Here is an 18,968-nt window from a genome sequence, read left to right as displayed (position 1 = left end):
TGTGAGTACCTTTCCCCAACCTTTATGTTTCATCTCCCTTTTGTGTATTGTCTTTCTCCATTAAAATGTAAGATTCTTGAGGATAAGGACTCCTTTTGCTTGAAATTTATATTCTTGTCACTTCATATCTTGTAAGCTCTTAAAAGCTTTATCTACCTATCTAAGGAAAATTACTTTGACTGTAGTGTGTAGGATGAACTTGAATAGAAGAAACTTGAGACAGGGAGGCTGTTTTGGAGGCTACTATAATAATCTTGATGAGGACTGATGAGACCCTGAGCTAAGGTGGTAGTTGTGTGAGTAGGGAGAAAGGGCTGTATAAAGGAAATGATATGGAGGTGGGAATAAAAAGATTTGGCAATCGATGGTATATGTATATAGTGCCAATGCAATATTTTCAGCGCCCATAATCACTATAAATATACCTGCATGGCGCTCAATTGCAAAATATAACAGACTCTTCATTTGGAGAACAGAAGCAAAGCATTTATTCAGACACCAGAAAACCAAATCTCAAAACCAATAAGCCAGTTCCATCATAGTAGCAAAGAAGTTAATAAACCATAACAGCACAGAGAGCCACAGTATCCATTAGCCTTCCCACAAACCAATATTTTTATTCACAAGCCTGACTGACTCCCTGGGTCATGTGCTCTCCTCCTCCCAGTTAGCTATCTCTGACTCCTAACTTCCTCTGGGCTCTGCTCCACCCTTCAGCAGACTCTCCCACCACAGGCTCCATGTGATTACATTCAGCCTATTAGGAGGCATAGTTTATTTCCAAAGCAGGGCTCTGTGTGATTACATTCAGCCTTTAAAGGGGCAGAGTTTATTTTCAAAGTGAAGAAAGTCTTCAGATTCCCTTAGGCTTATTAAGGGTCAGGGAAAATCTTCAAATTATCATTACCATTAATTACAATGTAGAGTACAGAAATGTGAAGAATCCAGGATAATGCTGAGATTATGAACCTGAAACATTGGAAGGATGGTGATGCCTTCAATAGGAATAGGGAAGTCTGGAAGAAGGGTATTTTGGGTGAAAGATAATTAGTTCAGTTTTAGATGTGTAAGTTTAAGATGTCTCTAAGATACACAGTTTTAAATAAAGAATTGAGAATATACTCAGTAAATAAGTAATAAATACACAGAATGTTTTACTGAGTGTCAAGGACTTATATACATGGTCCATACTCTGCAAGGAATTTGTCATTTAATGGGAGAGATGTCATAAATTTTAAATTATCTATATGCTTAATAATGTTATCTATATGCAGGTGTTCATTAAATCCTTATTTTCATTCTATTTTCAACCATGGATTACTTGCTTCAGAAGAGATTTTAAAAAGTATAAGTGTAGTCTTTTGAGGATGTCTAATACTGTGGTTGAGCAAATACCAAAGTGACTTTTGTAGATTCTCTAATTTCCTAGTTCATAATGCTGACAGTGAATGACAGAAAACTTTCTGTTCAGAGAGGATGGAATTGGGAGCATTTTCCTATTTAACATGAAACCCTAATAGACTTTGAGTCATTTTCCTGCCTTACAGGTAGTAAAACAGACCTCCCCTGTTTACTGAGTAGTATTTTGAGCCCAGTGACTAACCACCTGAATTCTCTTGTCCAAAAGAACTCAGATTTTGTGTCTGTGGCAAGAAGCACAGGGTTCAGTTTATCCAGTTTTGTAAATTTTAGGATTGAGGTGAGTCATTCTTTTGAACCAGAGCCACTTTGAAGAAAACCCCCACCTATAAAACCAGTAACACAGCAATTGCTTAGGCTAGGTAGAGGGTCTTCACAAACTATTTGTATTTTGTAGGCTATTTGTAAAATGTATGCTGTGGAAATAACTTTTTGAACTCAGATGTAATGTATTATGCAGATTGTGTGCATAATTCATTTTTATACTACCTATTATTTTGGTTCTTTCAGGTTATCATAGGTGTAATATTTTGGTGATTATGTGGTTGTTCACAGAAAATAAGAACTCTTTTAGACTTAATCAATTGAAACCCATATTAGCAAAGGAATTATTTTCTCATGTACTTAATTTTTTAAAAATTTAACCATATATATTCAAAACCTAAATTTTTTTTCCTTTAGTAAATTAAATTCTTCTGTCTAAATCTAGTGTGTGACTTACAAATATTATTTTGTCCTGATACAGTAACACAACTGAAATTGAATTTAAAAGGGACTTTTCTTGTTTCATATTATTTATGTAAATTAATGTTTATTTGATTGCTTGTATATTTACAGCTCAAGAAATTAAATGATTTGAAATCTATTTTTGTTTAACATGTTGAAAATTGAGTTGAAGTCATTTGAAATATCTGAATCAAGTTATGCAGAGAAAATACTTGAAGACCTTCTATTATTCAGAAAAGAAATATGCTTAATCCCAAGGGGGTGAAAACAGTAATACCATGAGATGGCTCTTAAGAGACTGTACCATAATTTGAGTTGGACTTTACCATGCTGTTGCTACACATATAAACAATTTTGTTTAAAATTTCTGTATATTATGTTTTTATTATTTTATTACATGTAAACAATTATTTTATAGAATACTTTTCATTCATTGTAGTTTTCCAAGAGCTTTCAAGTTTTGTATAGCCCTTTTTAGTTCTAGACAGTTAAACTTTGCCTTTATTATCTGACAAGAATATTTTATAAACAAGCCTTAGGCTATCCTTGGACTTCATTTTTAAATCTCCAATCCAGTCCTTTGTTTTTAATGCAAGAATCAATCAAGAAGATTAAAAGCATCCCATTGTCAGGTGAGTCCTTGTTATTCTGCTGAAATGTCAAAAATTTGAGCTTTCATTAATGGTAGCTCTTTTAAAAGATATACATTTAATCTAAATATTCACTTTTTCAGATGGCTAAACTGATTTACCAGACATCTTTGAAATTGTGGCAAGTATACTTATTACTTAATTAAAACTTTCATTTATGATAGATATTTTTGTTGCTGTTAAGTTCATATCTTCTTAGTACCTTCCTATGTCTTCATGTTTCCTCCATTAAAAAGAAACAAAAAATAGAGTGTTGGAGAAGCACAGTGGTTCATTCTGTATCTTAGTACTTTACAAAACACTAGTTGCTCAGAAGGTTTTTCATATATGAAGCCTAAGGCTGTTTTTTTTTTTTTCAGCTCCCACCCACTTCTCTGAGTTCTGCCCTCTGCAGCCAAGTAGAATGAATCTAGTTCTTCCTGTCTATGATAGAAGTACTGTCTTTTGCCTCTTTTTGCATCCTGCTATGTAGGTACCCGATAGGTACTTAATAAATGTTGACTGATTGATTGATCATAGCTCTTAAAATACTGGATGTCACACCTCCACCTCTACTTCATTCTCTCTTCTCCCAGCTTATATCTCCATTTCCTTCAATTTATTTTCATAAGGCACGATCTCAAATTATTTAGTATTCTGAGTGCCTTCCCCAGGACATCTGATGTCCCCTAAGACACTGTAAACTTATAAATAACCTCCCTAAAATCTGGTACCCAGAACTGAATGCTAAAGCTACTAGCTATTTTTTTTTTCAGATGGACTGCTCCCTAGCCACAGCTCTCTTTTTTATACTTGCAAAGCTGATAATTTAACCCATGTCAGACTTTTCATTTGTCTGTATTAAATTTAATCTTAATAGATTTGACCCACCATTCTGGCCTACTGGTGCTTTTGAAATCCTGACTTTGTAATCAGCATGTTGACTATAAATCCTAACACCTGTCCTCCATCTATATGCCAATGGTTCAGAAACTTTTTTTGTGTATGAAACAGTAAAGGTATGAAACACTCAGCACAATACTCCTGATTATGGCCAGAGTCAGATTAAAACATAATTGAGAAATAATTAACAAAATAATTAAAAATACAGTAAAACATAGATAATGTTAATATGTGGTTTTCTAAGTCAATATGTGGCTCACATTGATCCTTATGTACAGTTTAGTGACTGTTTTGAGTTGTACTGTCATACCATACTATTCTTTAGTCAGACAATTCATACATCTAATTGCAAATATAAGTTCTCTACAATTGATGTATACTTAGCTGAAATTAGTTGACCAGGCTACCCTCATTAAGCACCAAGTTACAGATAAAATCTTAAGTAGCATAGGGTGAAGCATATAAGTACATAAATATGTATCCCTGAGACACTCAACTGTAGACCCTTTCTGGTTTGACATCCAGCCATTAATGATTACTCTTTGAATCCAGATATTCAGTGAATTCTGAAACCATCAAACGGTGTTGTCATCTAGCCCACATCTCTGCACCTTGTACACATCATTCCCTGATTTATCAGTCTAATAATCATATTGAAAAAGAAAATAAAGTTAGTCCTATGCCATCTTTTTGTCTCCACTAATAATTTTTACCTTGGGTATACCAGGACAGAATTCAAGTGGTGTTGTGCCATAGACCTAATTTTATAGTTTCTACATTATAGACTTTTAGGAAGGGAGAGATCATCTAGTTCAGTGAAGACCCAAGATGTGAATCCTATCAAATTTTACCATTCTTGAGTCCATTCCATTTCAGAACATCTATGATTACCTTCATTTCTTGATTTGAATTCCTTGTTGGAAATGTATGTTAAATTCCATCCTCCAAATGTACAATCCTACAAGACCCTACTCTGGGTAGCTGAAGGCCCTTCTTTCACTAGGGCTTAGCAAAGGTTCCACCCATGCTTTCATTTTGAACTGATATAAATTATAACTTGTCTATTTTTTTCCTATTAACTCATTTCCTTTGAATATTTTACTGGTGGTACCTGTGGTTAGTGATATCTGGTGTAGTTTACTTTTACCAGAGAGAGTCAAGCTTATACATTCTTTTTCTTTTATTGCTTTTAGAATATATAATTGAGGAAAGAGTCAAGAAAGGTTAAGTAGCTTGTCTAGGATTGCACGCTAGTTAGTATTAGAACCAGGGCTGGATCCCAGATCCCCTAAACACATACTGTTCAATGCCTTATTTGCCACCTCAAAACAGAAATCTCAGCTTACTGATCTGGAATCTTTGTGGTCAGTTTATATGTGAGTAATGTAGTCAGAGAATCATACTGGGTCACCTATAGAAATAGGTGCTTGTGAAATTGTTCCAAATCTTTTCCTCCTTATCAACTTTTGTATATAAAACCATATGCATAGAACATAATAAGGCTAAAACAAAAAACAGAACTTGTCCCTGGTTTTAAGAAGCTCAGAGTCTAATGAGGGAGACAGCATACAAATAACTACCTATAATATATATATGCACATGCAAGATAAATTGGAGATAATCAGCAGAGGGAAGGCACTAATATTAAGAAGAATCAGGAAAAGTTTCCTATAAAAGGTGGGATTTCAAGTAGGACTTAAAGCCAGGGAGGGTAGGTGAGAGAGAATCCCAGTTATGTGAGATATAGCCAGTGAAAATACCTGGAGTTGGGAGATGGGGGTCTTGTGAAAGGAATGTTAACCAAAAACAATATCACAAGTCCATGAGACATTGTGTTGAAACTAGATTTTTATGAGAGAAATGAATATGCATACAGAGTCCTAAGCCAGGGAAAAGAGTTCACAAGTCCAAACAGAAGCCTGCACATTTGTGAAATTGTGATAAAGAGGAGAAATAGAATTCACTAAATGGGAATGGCAGGGGAGAAGAAATCACGAATAATTAAGATGGCAAAAGCAGCATTCTTTTCCCTTGGGAACTGCTAAACTATGAAGATCTAATGGTCTACTTATTTACAAGGGTCCCAGCTACAAAAGCAGTTTCCCAGTCTAATGCAGATTGACTGACGCCCATCTTGATTCCCAAGGGAATACAGCGAGTCCAGTTTGAGGTGTAAACAACAAATTATGTCAGCTCAGGGGAAGCTTTGTCCTTGACACATTCAGGACCTTCTGGATTCTCTAGGTCCAGTGTGTCTGGAAAATATGGCACTCAAAAAGACAAATTCAGGGGACTCCTTAACATTCCTTAATGGGAACAAACATCAAAGAAGTCAGTGTCACTGGATTGCAGAGTATGTGGGCATAGGGTAAAAGGAAGATAAGGTATAAAGAGACTTGAAAGGTAGGAAGGGCCAGGATATGAAGGGCTTTGAATGCCAAGCATAAGATTTTACATTTGACCCAAGAGATAATAGGGAGGCACTGGAGTTTATTGGATGGCAGAGGGGAGGATGTTGTTAGACCTGAACTTTTGGTTAATTTGACAGCTGAGTAGAGAATGGACTGGAGTGGGAAGAGACTTGTGGCAGATAGAGGTGATGTGACTTGCCCAGAGTAACTCAGGTAAGTACCTGAGTCTGGGTTTGATCTTAGGTCTTCCTGACTTGAGGCCCAGGGTTTCCTTCACTGCCTCTCCAAGCTGCAGTATACAGCACTGTGGTGAGTGGTTTGGAAGGGGTAGCAAGCTTGGAAAGGTTTAGGACAACTTGTTAGGAGGCATTTGCTGTTGCTGTAGAACTAGGAAATGATCATGAAAGTTAGTCTTGGGTGGTAGCTATGAGACTAGGGAAGAGTGGATGCATTAAAATAATGTGTGGAGGTAGAAGCAACAAGTGTTTTTCCTGCTTAGGTAGGAGAAGTGAGGGAGAAAGAAGGGACAGCACATGAGAGACAGAGACTGTGTGGGAACACTGACAAAATGGTGAAGTCAGGAAGAGGAGTAGATAGTTGGGGAAGAACAGTAAATAGAGACAACTCAGCTGGTTTGGGGAAAACAATTTATGTTTGCCAGCTTCTCATCTCAACATGAAGATAGTGTAGGTGGATGTTGGGGTTAGCTTTAGGCCCTCATATCCCATTTAAATCTGGTATGGCTTTTTATTGTATATTATTCAGAAATTAAAATTGCAGTCATGCTGCTTTGGACTGAAATTGTGTTCCACATACAAGAGCCTGTCAAAATTTTTTGTGTTTCAGACAACTCTCCTGAGTTCCTGGATTCCATTAAGTGTGTGGTGAGTGTTTTTTTACTTGAATTAAGTTTGGAATTTTTAATTGAAAACTTGGCTTAATGACAGCTATCTCCTTTGTTTTTCAGGTCTAGGAATCTCTCCATATTTCCCATTTGCTGCTCTCATAACTTGAACTAATAGAAAAGGCCTAATCTTATTTGTCCAGACTCATTTCCTCTTATTTTTCATGTGCCGCAGTGATATGTTGGAGGGGAAGAAATTTGAGGATTCCTCATTTTTCTTCCCTCGTGGCCCTGGTTCTAATGTATCACTAGCGTATCTTGTATGTTTTTCATTTTACATGCTCAAGTCAAAACCAGATGTACTGAAATAGTTTTCCACATTGCTCAAACTCTACCTCTGCCTCCATTTATAAGAGCATCAAACACAATTTCTTAGGGAAAGGCAGCAGCAGAAAAAAAGGAAGCCAGTGCTGATGTGACAACTTGCTGTCTCCTAGTAAAACTCAGTAATTAATTCTGCCAAAAATGAGCTGAAAATTATTTCAGTTGACTAGTCTCTTCCAAGGGGTTTAACTCCTTATTATTTGATCCCTGAAAAGTGTATGTTTGTTGCATCTTCCTCCAGGTCCTTTATTTTTTGTTATCAGAGGATTCTGACCTGCTCCCTGTGGCCTCATTATACTCTAACCAATGTCTAATGCCTCTGCCTTGCATATATAATTGAAAAAAAGTGCCAAGACTAAAGTGGAGGGAGAGTTAGTACATGATTTTTTTATTCACAGATGATTGTGCACTCAATGCAGCCTCTGAAGCTGAGATGTAACAAAGTATGGATTGATTCTCTGTTCCTTCTGCTAATTTAGCCTAACAAATGACACCAAGAAAACACAGGAGCTCCACCAGCCAGCACCACACCAGCCATATGTGGAACCATCAGTTACAGCAAATGGAGAAGTTTTGGATGCTGTGTATAAGTTCACTTACCTTGGCAGTGTACTTTCCAGGGATGTAAACATTAATAATGAGGTTGATGCATGTATTGCCAGAGCTAGCTCAGTGTTTGGGAGGCTCTGAAGGCAAGTATGGGAGAGAAGAGGTATTAATGACTGCCTACCAAACTGAAGGTCTACAGAGCCATTGTGCTGACCTCATTGTTGTATGCCTGAGAACCCTGGACAGTCTACCAGCGCCATTCATTTGAATTTTCTTTGGAGGATGCTGAAGATCACCTGGCAGGATAAGGTACCAGTCATTGAGGTCCTTTCTTGAGCTAAACTGCCAAGCATTCAAACTCTACTGCAAGGAGCAAAACTGATGGGCTGGCCATGTTGTTCAAAGACTAAAAGTATGCTTGCCCAAAGACTCTTTTATGGAGAACTCACATAAGGCAAGAGCTCACATGGTGGTCAGAAGAAGCAATACAAGGACACTCTCAAGGTCTCTCTCAAAAACTTTGGAATTGATTGGGTGATGTGGAAAACAATGGCACAGGACCAAGGAGGTGCTGTGCTCTATGAGCAAAGTAGAATTGAAGTAGCTCAAAAGAAACATGAGATGCACAAATTTGGAGAGTACACCCCAAATATTCACATAGAGCATTCCATGCTTGTATTGGTCTGAGCAGCCACAGTCGGACACACTGTAACTTGACTCTAACATAGTGATGTCACTTTGGTTCTCTTTGAGAATGAAGGATGACAACCATTTGAAAGAAGTGTTTTATCAACACATCTTCAGCATACATCTTCCATCTCTCATACTTGTTTGATACCAGTGGGTCTATTGAACAGAGGCAAAGAGTGCATTTGTGAAAAGCTATTAAAAGATTCCAGATGTTTAAGCTGTTAAGAGTTTTATTGAGTCATTTGATTGGTGACTTCATACTTCTTTTGTAATCGACTTCAGCTAGGATTTTTGACTGCTTGGTGTCTTAAATCACAGATGTTTTTGCATTTGTAACTAATAGTCTAGTACTGTAATTATAAAGTGCCAACCTGTCTTAATTTCATAGTGTCATAGATTTAAAGCTCAAAGGGACTTCAGAGGTTATCTAGTCAACACCTCCTCATTTTACAGATGAGGAAACTGAGTCTTAGAGAGGTAAAGTAATATGTCAAATTTCGCACAGGTAGTAAAAATTTCACACAGTAATAAAGCCACCACAAACCCAGAGCCTCTGGCTCCAAAGTTATCAATCTTACTGAATTCAGCCTTGCCAGTTTCACTGTGCCCTTTCTCTTTTGTATACTGTTACACATAGAAAATATCTTTACTGTAGGTCATGTTGGACATAACTAATTCTTTTCTCTCAATTAAACATTTTAGGTGTTTCACCAAAACCAATGGCACTTTCAGCAACAGTTCCCTTCCTGTGATCCCAATGGTAGCACCTTATCAGCCAGATAGCTTAGAGATGAAGCCTCTAAGTCACATGATGGTACCCATGTGCCTAGCCTCCACAGTCCCAGAATGTGGTGAATTATCTGAGGAGAGCATCAAGGACAAAGTGGCACCAGCATCCACCCCACATCTTTGCTGTCAGGAAAACACAAAGCAGATTAATTCAGACTGCACAGAAGGTAAGCAGAATTAAGTGTAGCTGGGGAAGCAAACTTAGGATTTCTAGATGGGGCCTTCTATAATCATTCTTAGACATAGGTAACAATATACCAGAAACTAATTTTTATTGGAAGGGTACATATTTTCAGGGATAGAATTTTTTCTTATTTTTAAATATCTCCAAAGGACTAGGGCTATCAAGTACTCTTGTCAAAGAAAGATAATGACAAAATCTGATTGCTGAGAACTCCATTATTATTCATGGCTTTTTAGTTAGGGTATGATCTTCTAAGATCACAAGTAATAAACTTAAATAGCCTTCATTTGCCATGTGAACCAAAGATTGCATGGGAGAAGGCAAATGGTGGTAATGGTGTGAATTGCTTCTGCTCCTGTAACCTTTCTTAAAGGTAGTTAATTTTGAGGTTTTTTGAGAGTATGCTCTCAGAAAGTTGGTATATCATTTTAATCCCCACCCAATTCAATCACTCAACAAACATCTATTTCTTTAAGTCTTTTAGGTGCCAAGCACTGGATACAGAGCAAAAGCAAAACAAAGCAAACAAAAGAATCAGTCTTTGCCTTTAAGTAACTTGCATTTTAATGAGGGAAACATGATTATAAATAAATAGTGTATACAGGATATTAGTAGGGTAGATGGAAAGGAACCTTAGAGGGGAAGGTCATGTTTGAAGGAATCTAGGGATTCAGGGAGCTGGAATTTGAGAGGGAGTGAATTCCAGGCCCTGGAGAAAGCCATTGTGAGAGCACAGAGATAGAAGATGGTGTGTCATGTGCAAGGTCAGCAATGCTGACATGGCAGGACTTCCATGTGTGTGCAAGGGAGTAATGTGTAAGAAAACTGAGAAAATAGTAAGGGCCCAGGTGACAAAGAGCTTTAAATGCTAAATAGATGAGTTTATATTTGATGCTAAAGGTAATAGGGAACCCCTAGAATGTGGGCATGGTGATATGGTCAGATTTGCACTTTAGGAAATCACTGTCAACTGTGTGGAGGATGGATTAGAGAAGGAAGAGAGTTGAGACTGTGAGACTAATTTTAAGGCCATTCCAAGGGGTCATTAGGGGCTCAGTTTAGGAGGTGGCTGTGTAAATAGTAAGAAAGGGACCTAATACAAGAGATTTTATGAAATCAAAAAACAACAGGATTTGGCAGTGATTATATATGTGTGTATGTGGGATAATTGTGAGAGAGGAGTCAAGGATGGCACTGAGGCTACAAACCTGGGTGGCTGGGAGGATGCTGGGAACCTAAACAGTAATAAGAGAGCTCAAAATAGGATAAGTTGGGAAGGTTTGGGGAAAATAATGAGTTCGGTTTTGGACGCATTGAGTTTGTGATGCCCATGGAACGGTGCAGTTCAAATTGTCCAGTAAGTAGTGATGATGAGGGCCTAGAGCTTGGAGGAGAGACTGGGGCCAAATATCTGGTAATCATCAGAATAGAGATGGTCATTAGACCCATGGAAACTGATGGAATGAGAGAGAGAGAGAGAGAGAGAGACAGAGAGAGAGAGAGAGAGAGAGACAGAGAGAGAGAGAGACAGAGAGAGAGAGAGAGAGAGAGACAGAGAGAGAGAGAGAGAAAGAGACACCCTTAGATCATCACCCACAGGTAATGGACATGATACAGATAAAGATTTAGCAAAAAAGACTGAGAAGGAGCTTTCAGACAGGCATCATGAAATGAGGATCATGAAAATCCAGAGAGTGTCCAGGAGAAACTGATCCACCATGGCAAATGCTGCAGTGAGGATAGAGAGAAGACCATTAAATTTAGCAATTAAGAGATCATCAGCAACTTGGAAGACAGCACTTTCAGTTGAATGATGAGGTAGGAAGCTAGATTGGAGAGAGCTTAGAAGAATGCAAAATAAGTGGGGGCAATTAGTGTAGACAGCTTTTCAAGGAGTTTGAGAAGAGGAGGAGAATTATAGAGGTGGTACAATCTAGTAGGGGTTTTTTAAAGTTGGGGAAGTCCTGGTGGTGTTTGTAGGCAAAAGAGAAGGAACTAGTAGATATGCAAATACTGAAGATGAGAGAGAGAGAGAAGGTTTGATACTAGAATTGATTAGCTATAGAAGATGAGAGGGATTGGGATTAAACGTTTTAAATGGCCATGCTTGAAGCTAATAGTCTATGTCACATATCCCTTCATTTATTACTCTTAAATTGAGTTGTTGAGGGTGCTTTGAAGAATTTGCCTTTGTCATTTCATACTTCTATAGCTCCTTTGCCTTTCAGGAGACAGCTGTCTACATTCTGAAACAGAGAATCATGTTTTGAGTTGGAGCTCCCTTATTTTGCCATCTCTTTCAAGGGATTGTAGTGAAAAGACAGCCTGGTCTTCTACTGATATTACAGTAGACAACACTGCAAGGGACCTTCGACAATCCCAGGAAACCTGAACGTGTGCAAGTGACTTTGTCCCCACTTCAAGCCAGTAACTGCACAACATGGGCACGGGAAGGGACTACAGGAAAGACATTAATTAGAAACAGAGACAAAGTTATTATTTATTTTCTTGGAGTAGTAATGTCATTTGAATGTATCTTAAAATGTTTGCCTTTTTATATTATTTATGCCTTGAAAAATTCCCTTCCTCATCCCCTTCTCCTTCACAACGCAAAGCAGTGCTGTTCTATAAAGTTTTAAAAGAACCTAAAAGCCAATGGAATCATCCCATATTTTCCAATAACCTTAATTATGGGAGGAGTCTATCTGCAGAGAATCTTGACTGGCGGCAGTTATAGCCTAAGGGCAATTGCACAGGCATTTGGAAGTTTGCTGCTAGTCACATTGTTGTCAGATGGAGAGTTGTCTGGTTGATGTGGTATTTTTGCAGCAAGATCTGGGGACGTTCTAAAGTCAGTCACAGTTTGTTTTATAAGGGGACCCCTTGTCCTGGCAGATCTGGCTTACATGAGCTGTGAGAGTGCTGATCAGCCAGATATTGGAATAATGAATTAACTTGCCCTCTCTCTCTAGTTGTGTTCAACTCTGGATGCACTTTTTAGGTAGGCCTAATATATACAGTAACAGTATTAGCATCCAAAAACAGGCCAGGAGGGACAATAACCCTCTTGATATAATTTAATAGTAAGATTCAAGATCCCCCCCCCCCCCCCAATTGGTCACCATTTTGAAAGGGTAGGAAGAAAACCAAACTTAACAAAGTGGATTTGGGAAAATACCATACATTTAAAGAAGAGGGGGGATGAATTTAACCCTTCCATAAGGAAGATCCTTTAGCTTGTTACATGGATTGTAGCCAAGGTGTACAACATTATCTGAAAGAGGGCATTTTCCAACTCCTAGCATGGCCAATTGCCTAGCAGATATAGGTGTTTAAGGAAAACAGTCAGGCATCAGAGACCAACCTTATTGGTGAGGTTGGGATAGGTGCAGGTGGTTTACTGCTTCCTGCATATTCTTTAAAGATATCATCATAGTAATAAACAAGCATCTAGAACTTTAGCCAAGGTCTGTAAATCTCAGTTACTGTTGCCTCTGGGTAATGAGGACATTTACAACTGCCTTTGAGAGATTTCTCCCCCTCCCTTGTTTAAAAAGAAAAAAATCAGTGATAAACATGTTTAATAGCAAGCTTGAGTCAAACTCTTGTGAAATATTGTTCCTAGTTTAAGTTGCATATCCCTTGGGGAATGGGGTGGGACAAGCAGGTGTTCTCCATTCAGCAGAGACCCTCAGTAAATATCTGCTAAATTGAATTGTTGTGCCAAGTTTTATGCCATAAAGGAGGGGAAAGACTCTAGTTCCCCTGAAATGACAACATATATATAAACACAGTAATGTATTAAATGTCTGTCTATACAGATGTATAGATATTTCTGTAAATGTAGAAACTCCAGTGAAAATGTTTTGTTTGACCTTGTTCACTATGCAAGAGTTTATTCCATTAGAAAATAGTTACTACCGTTTCATAGTGGGGTACTGGGGATATTGCTGAACAAACAGGCTCTACGTTCTAGATGCCCATGTTTGCAGTATACTGGATTTGTTCTTCATGGTCCTCAGATTATTTAGCTTTGGCGGGGGGTGGGCACTCCCCTGACTCATTGTGCCTCGCTGGGGATAACCTGGAGTAGGAAAACAAGCCCTGTGTTTTCAAATTAAGCTGGCATGATCTTGTCGGAGTAGAATATTAGAGAATTGTAAGAGAGTTGTGGAGTGAATGCTTGATGGCAGCCGCGGGGTCAGTTGGATTCAGAAAACTAGAAGTGGGTTAGCATGAGCCTTGGGTCATAAACTGCTTTAAAAGAGTTAAGTTTGGAGATGGGATTTGCCCACAAGGAAGAGAGTGCTTGACCCTGCCTTGTTAGCACAATCTCATCGTGGACTGCTTTATTTATGTTATCAGTAACACTGTTTTAAGTGTTGTCCTTTTTATTGTATTTTATTTATAAAAATATATATATTATATATATGTGTGTGTATATATATATATAATTGCCTTTATGTTTAGGAGTTGTGAGTTCTAACCAACCAGTGGGCCATTGTGAGCTTGCAAATCCTGCACAGCTCCCAAAATTACTGGGAGCAATCTATTATACTCACTTCTACTGTAGAACCATTTCACCAGGAAATAAGATGATACAGTACAGGGGTCATTTTCTTTGGCACCATTGGCCAAAATCTGTAAAAGGTCTGGTAGGACTGTTTGCTGCCATCTATGTTTTCTTTGTTCCCATCTGAGGCCTTGTTTTTATCAAGAAAAGCCCTGCCCCGTATCCTCTATTGTTAGAGCTGTATGCCCTCTTGCTTAGTTATTTGCAGCTCATTCCTTGCACATTATGAAAAATTAGATTCTCCCTTGTATACTTTTTTTACATGTACTGTTAGAGCTTGAAAATATTGTTCCATCTATTCCCAGAGTCCTTTTCTTGTTTGTCGTGACTTTATATTTGAATATTTAACTCTGTATTCCCCTCCATTATTCCTTCCACTCAAACATTCAGAGTATCACTTGTATCATTTCCTGGTGAATATAATGCAGACTGTCTGAGTATAACTTGTATACTGAGTCTGGTAGTAGGTACTGTGTAGGAGGCAGGTTAAAGAGCAAATATCGACTTTGATCACAGTCTTTTTGGAAAGCCTTCCAACATGAGTTACGCTCTTGATAATATTAAGACTGTAAGGACCTATGCATGGAATCCTGGTTGATCCCTTGTCACAAATCCACTCAAGCTACAGTACTGCCTAGAAGAGAAATTTTATATTTGAGTTTCACCTGTGTTGCTGGCTTTGAAAGCAATGACTTTGAGGTGCATGTTTTGTATCATATAGAAAAGTATGTTATATTTTCTTAAAAAACAAACAAAAAGTTGTAATATTGTTTTTGAAATTGTACATATTTTAAAAGATGTAGTTTTGGCAGGTGGATTATGGTGTTTTTATTGTTGTTGGTATGATTTACATTAAAGAGATTGCTGCTTTGATACACTCCCTGAACCACAGAGTTAAGCCAGCTGCAGCTGGTGCTACCTCTGTGTTGTGTTTGAGATGTACTGAATGGCCTCTCCTATCCCCAGACTAGCTTCTTTATGGGTTTCCAATTGTTTCTTGGAATTCCCATTATTAGAATTACTTCTTTTGGGGGTGGCTAGATGGCATAGTGAATAGAGCATCGCCCCTGGAGTCAGGAGGATCTGAGTTCAAATCCGGCCTCAGACACTTAACACAAAAACTAGCTGTATGACCTTGGGTGAGTCACTTAACCCTGATTGCCCTACCTTCCCCCCTCCAAAAAGCCAAAATAAAAAAAAAAAGAATTACTTTTTGGGTTAAAGTAGGCTTTGTCCAGAAAAACCCATGAAATAATAGAAATTTAATCCCTGAGCAAAGAGGTTGAAAAGTCAAGAACAAACTACAAGACAGTTAAGTGGGAAATGTATTTACCTATGTGTCTGGGGGGCAGATGAGAACAACATAGCCACTGTAATGTGAGGGTTAAAGGTAGTGAGTGAGTAAAAGTAGAGAGGTCTGAGTCATGTCAAACACAAATGTCACCTTTCATAATTTTTCCTGAAGCTAGCCTCTATACAGACTCTTAGAAAACAAACCATTGTGGTAAAACAAAAAAGAAAGCTAAAAGGGTCCATCTTTCTTTTTTTGAGGGGGTAGGCCCCTTAACCCAGAAAATACAGGATTTTCTTTGTTTTGGGGGTGGGGGAGAGTATTGGGGAGCACTTTCTACTAGTAGCTTTCCCCCCCCGCAATACTTCGTGTTAATTTGTATGGTCAACCCTGGGGTCACAGATTTAAGACTGGAAGAAAATTTGGAGATCATTTAGCCCAGCCCTCTCATTTTACAGATGAGGTAATAGGGTAAAATCTTGCTCCCAAATCAAGTGGTAGAGTCAGATTTTGAACTCAGTTCTTTCTACTACACCATGCTGCCTCTCTGGCCCCCTGTCCCAAATTTTGTCCCAAAGCTGATTGATTTAAGGGGTGGGGTGGGCAAGGGGTTGTGGGGGTTGGAAACATTTTCTCTAATATGGCCAAAATCTATCATGAGCCTTAACATCTCAAGTTTTCTGCCAGTTTTTCATGAGCTGCCTTTCCATCTCCAGACGCCTTGTTTTTGGCAAAATGTCCTGTTGGCCATTCTGCTGTCTCTTCTCATCCAGGTCTCCTGCTGAGCTGCTCCAAGGCCTGTCTTCTCAGGCCAGTTAAACAAGCCTGCATTTGTGTCTCACCCAGATTTCAGAGACATGCTCTTGGAGCCAGTTAGTTATGCTGGCAGAGGCGTAACTTTGGAGCAGGCAGTGTGCCTGTCAGCCGATTCCCCCAAGCCTGGAAGCCCAGACTATATCAGCAACGCCTCTATACCTGGTTTCTGGCACAGGAATAGGGATGGAATAATCATGTGCTTCTCAGCCCTTTTAACCAAAATGAACTGTGATAGCTCTAGAAATAAGGGGAAAGGATGGCAGTGCTGCATAGGTGGTTGGAGATGACTCCCTGTACCTGTTGCCATTTCAAACTTCAAATTCCCAGTAAGAGCCAAGGGCTTAGAACAAGAATTTGAATTTCTTTAGAGTTAGGAGGATTTTTCCCAGGCCCCTGTTAGAGTATAGCTTCTGTTGCAGCAGTTCCAAGGGAACAGAGGTTTCAGTCTTCCAACCAGAATAAGTGGACTGGACACTAAGTTTAGTTTCCTGGAGATCCTTAGTCATTCAGTCAATCAATGAACATTTATTAAGCACCTACTATATGATAGGCACTGTACTAAGTGCTGGGATTTTCAAAACAAAACAAAAGATGGTCCTTGTTCTCTCAAGAGTTCTCAGTCTAATGGGGAAGAAGACATGCAAACCACTAAGTATACATAAGAGATATATACAAAATAAATTGGGGAAATCAGCAGAGGCACTAGAATGAAGGGGATCAAGAAAGTCTTGTAGAAAGTAGGATTTTAGCTGGCACTTAAAAGGAAACCTGCAAATCAGGAGGTAGATAAGAGGGAGAGAATTCCAGTTAGGATATCCAGGGAAAATATCTGGAATTGGGACATATTTTATTCAAGGAGCAGCAGGGATAGCAGTGTCACTGGATAGCAATGGCAGGAGGTGGAAGCAACATAGGGAGTAAGGTCTGACAAGACTGGAAAAGTAGGTCATGAAGGTCTTTGATTGCCAGAGTATTGTGTTTTTGATCCTAGAGGTGAAAGCAATGGAATTTATTGAGTAGGAGGATGACAGGGTCAACCTGCATGTTAGGAAGATCAGCTGAATAGAGAATGAACTGGAGTGGGGAAGGAATTGTGACAGAGACCCCCTAGCAAGCTATTGCCAGAGTAATGGCAGTCAGAATACAGAAGGAGGCATAACATGAGAGATGTTGTGAAGGTAAAATCAACAGACCTTGACAACAAATTGGATATGAGGGTGAGAGTGAGGAGTCTAGGATGGGAAGATGGTAGTATTCTCAACACTAATGGAGAAGTTAAGAAGAAGGAAGGGCTTAGGAAACTGGGAGGAAGATAATAAATTCCGTTTTGGACATGTTGAGTTTAGAAAACAGGATATCAGTTCACAATGTAGATAGTCAGAGATGGAAGACTGGAGGTCTTAAGTAGACTTGAGAATCATCAGCATAGAGATGAAAATTGAATTCATGAGGGGCAGTAGGTGGTGCAGTGAATAGAGCACCGGCCCTGGAGTCAGGAGGACCTGAGTTCAAATCTGGCCACAGACACTTGATCACACTAGCTGCATGACCTTGGGCAAGTTAACCCCGATTACCCTGCCTTTCCCCTGCAAAAATAAAAAAAAAAATTTTTTTTAAAAGATTGAATTCATGGGAACTGATAAGATCACCAAAAGAAATGGTATTGAGGAAGAAGAGGAGAGAGCCCAGGATAAAGGATCGGGGGATGCCTCTGGCTAGTGAGAGCGACCTGGATGAACTTCCTGCAGCAAAGGACACAGAGAAGAAGCAGGTATGAGGAGAACCAGTAGTGTCATGAAAACCTGGAAAGGAAGTATCCGCAAGAGGATGACTTGACAGTGTCAAAGGCTTCAGAAAGCCCAAGAAGGATGAGGATTGAGAAGAGGCCATTTGGCAATTAGGATGTTAATAATTTTGGAGAGAGCAGTTCTAGTTGATTGATGAGGTTGGGAGCCAGACTGGAGAGAGCTGAGAAAAGAGGAAGGGGAAAGGAAGTGGAGGCATCTATTGTAGAAAGCCTTCTCAAGGAATTTGGCCAAAGAAGGGAAGAGAGACATTGCATGACAGATAGCAAGAACGGATGGAGGAGGCGAGGGGTATTTTGAGGTTTGTAAGTAGTGAAGTGGCCAATAGACAAGGAGAGATTGAAGGTTAGTGAGAGAATGGGGGTCATTAAAGGGGCTGGGGAAAAAATCCAATGAAATAGGATCACTTTTATATGTAAAGAAAGGCCACCTTGGGGCGGCCAGGTAGCACAGCAAGTAAGAGCACTGGCCCGAGTCGGGATGACCTGGGATCGAATCTGGCCTCTGATACTTAGCACCACACCCAGACATAACTGGCCATGTAACCTTGAGCAAGTTACTTAACCTCAGTTGCTTTAAAAAAAAAAAAGCCACCTCTTCATGTGAGATGGGTGAAGATAGACAGTGGCAGAAGGCACCTGGGAGATGTGAGCTGAGTGGACAAGAAGGAGCTCTTGGCAAATGGCCTCAATTTTTTCAGTGAAATTCGAGGTAAGTTTCTTAGCTACCATGTTTCCCTGATAATAAGACACTGTCATTAATTTTTTTGGACAGAAAAACACCAGAGGGCTTATTTTCAGGGGAGGGCTTATTTTAATGAACATTGACAGCAATTTTAATAAACAGGTAAATGTGAACAAAAAAATGTACCTTTATTCAATAAGCAAATCACTGGGGAAGAACAGGATGACGCGCTCACTGCTGCAGCTCTGATTGGATGCAGCTCGGAGCGCGG

The 18,968-nt window shown here is 39.1% G+C and overlaps 1 protein-coding gene across 13 annotated transcripts in view; it reads left to right on the top strand.

The window, feature by feature from the left end:
- The window catches only part of CDON (cell adhesion associated, oncogene regulated), a 191,209-nt gene extending 176,228 nt beyond the window's left edge, over positions 1-14,981 (top strand). For 12 of the 13 annotated variants that reach the window (XM_069079832.1, XM_069079831.1, XM_069079835.1 and 9 more), the window contains 2 exons: positions 9,258-9,511; positions 11,757-14,981. In XM_069079832.1, coding sequence (XP_068935933.1) covers positions 9,258-9,511; positions 11,757-11,920 — 418 coding nt within the window. In that variant the 3' untranslated portion in view covers positions 11,921-14,981. Of the gene's footprint in view, positions 1-2,678; positions 2,814-9,257; positions 9,512-11,756 lie in introns of those variants that run through there. The other variant, XM_069079834.1, reaches the window with a different exon arrangement.
- The last annotated feature ends 3,987 nt before the right edge of the window (positions 14,982-18,968 follow it).

The sequence above is a fragment of the Petaurus breviceps genome, unplaced genomic scaffold (genome assembly GCF_028583685.1).
Source record: "Petaurus breviceps papuanus isolate PSGF00001 unplaced genomic scaffold, PetGlider_PUasm1.0 91133, whole genome shotgun sequence".
Lineage (NCBI taxonomy): Eukaryota > Metazoa > Chordata > Mammalia > Diprotodontia > Petauridae > Petaurus > Petaurus breviceps.
The sequence above is the reverse complement of the archived record's forward strand: the minus strand, read 5'-3'. Positions and strand labels throughout refer to the sequence as shown.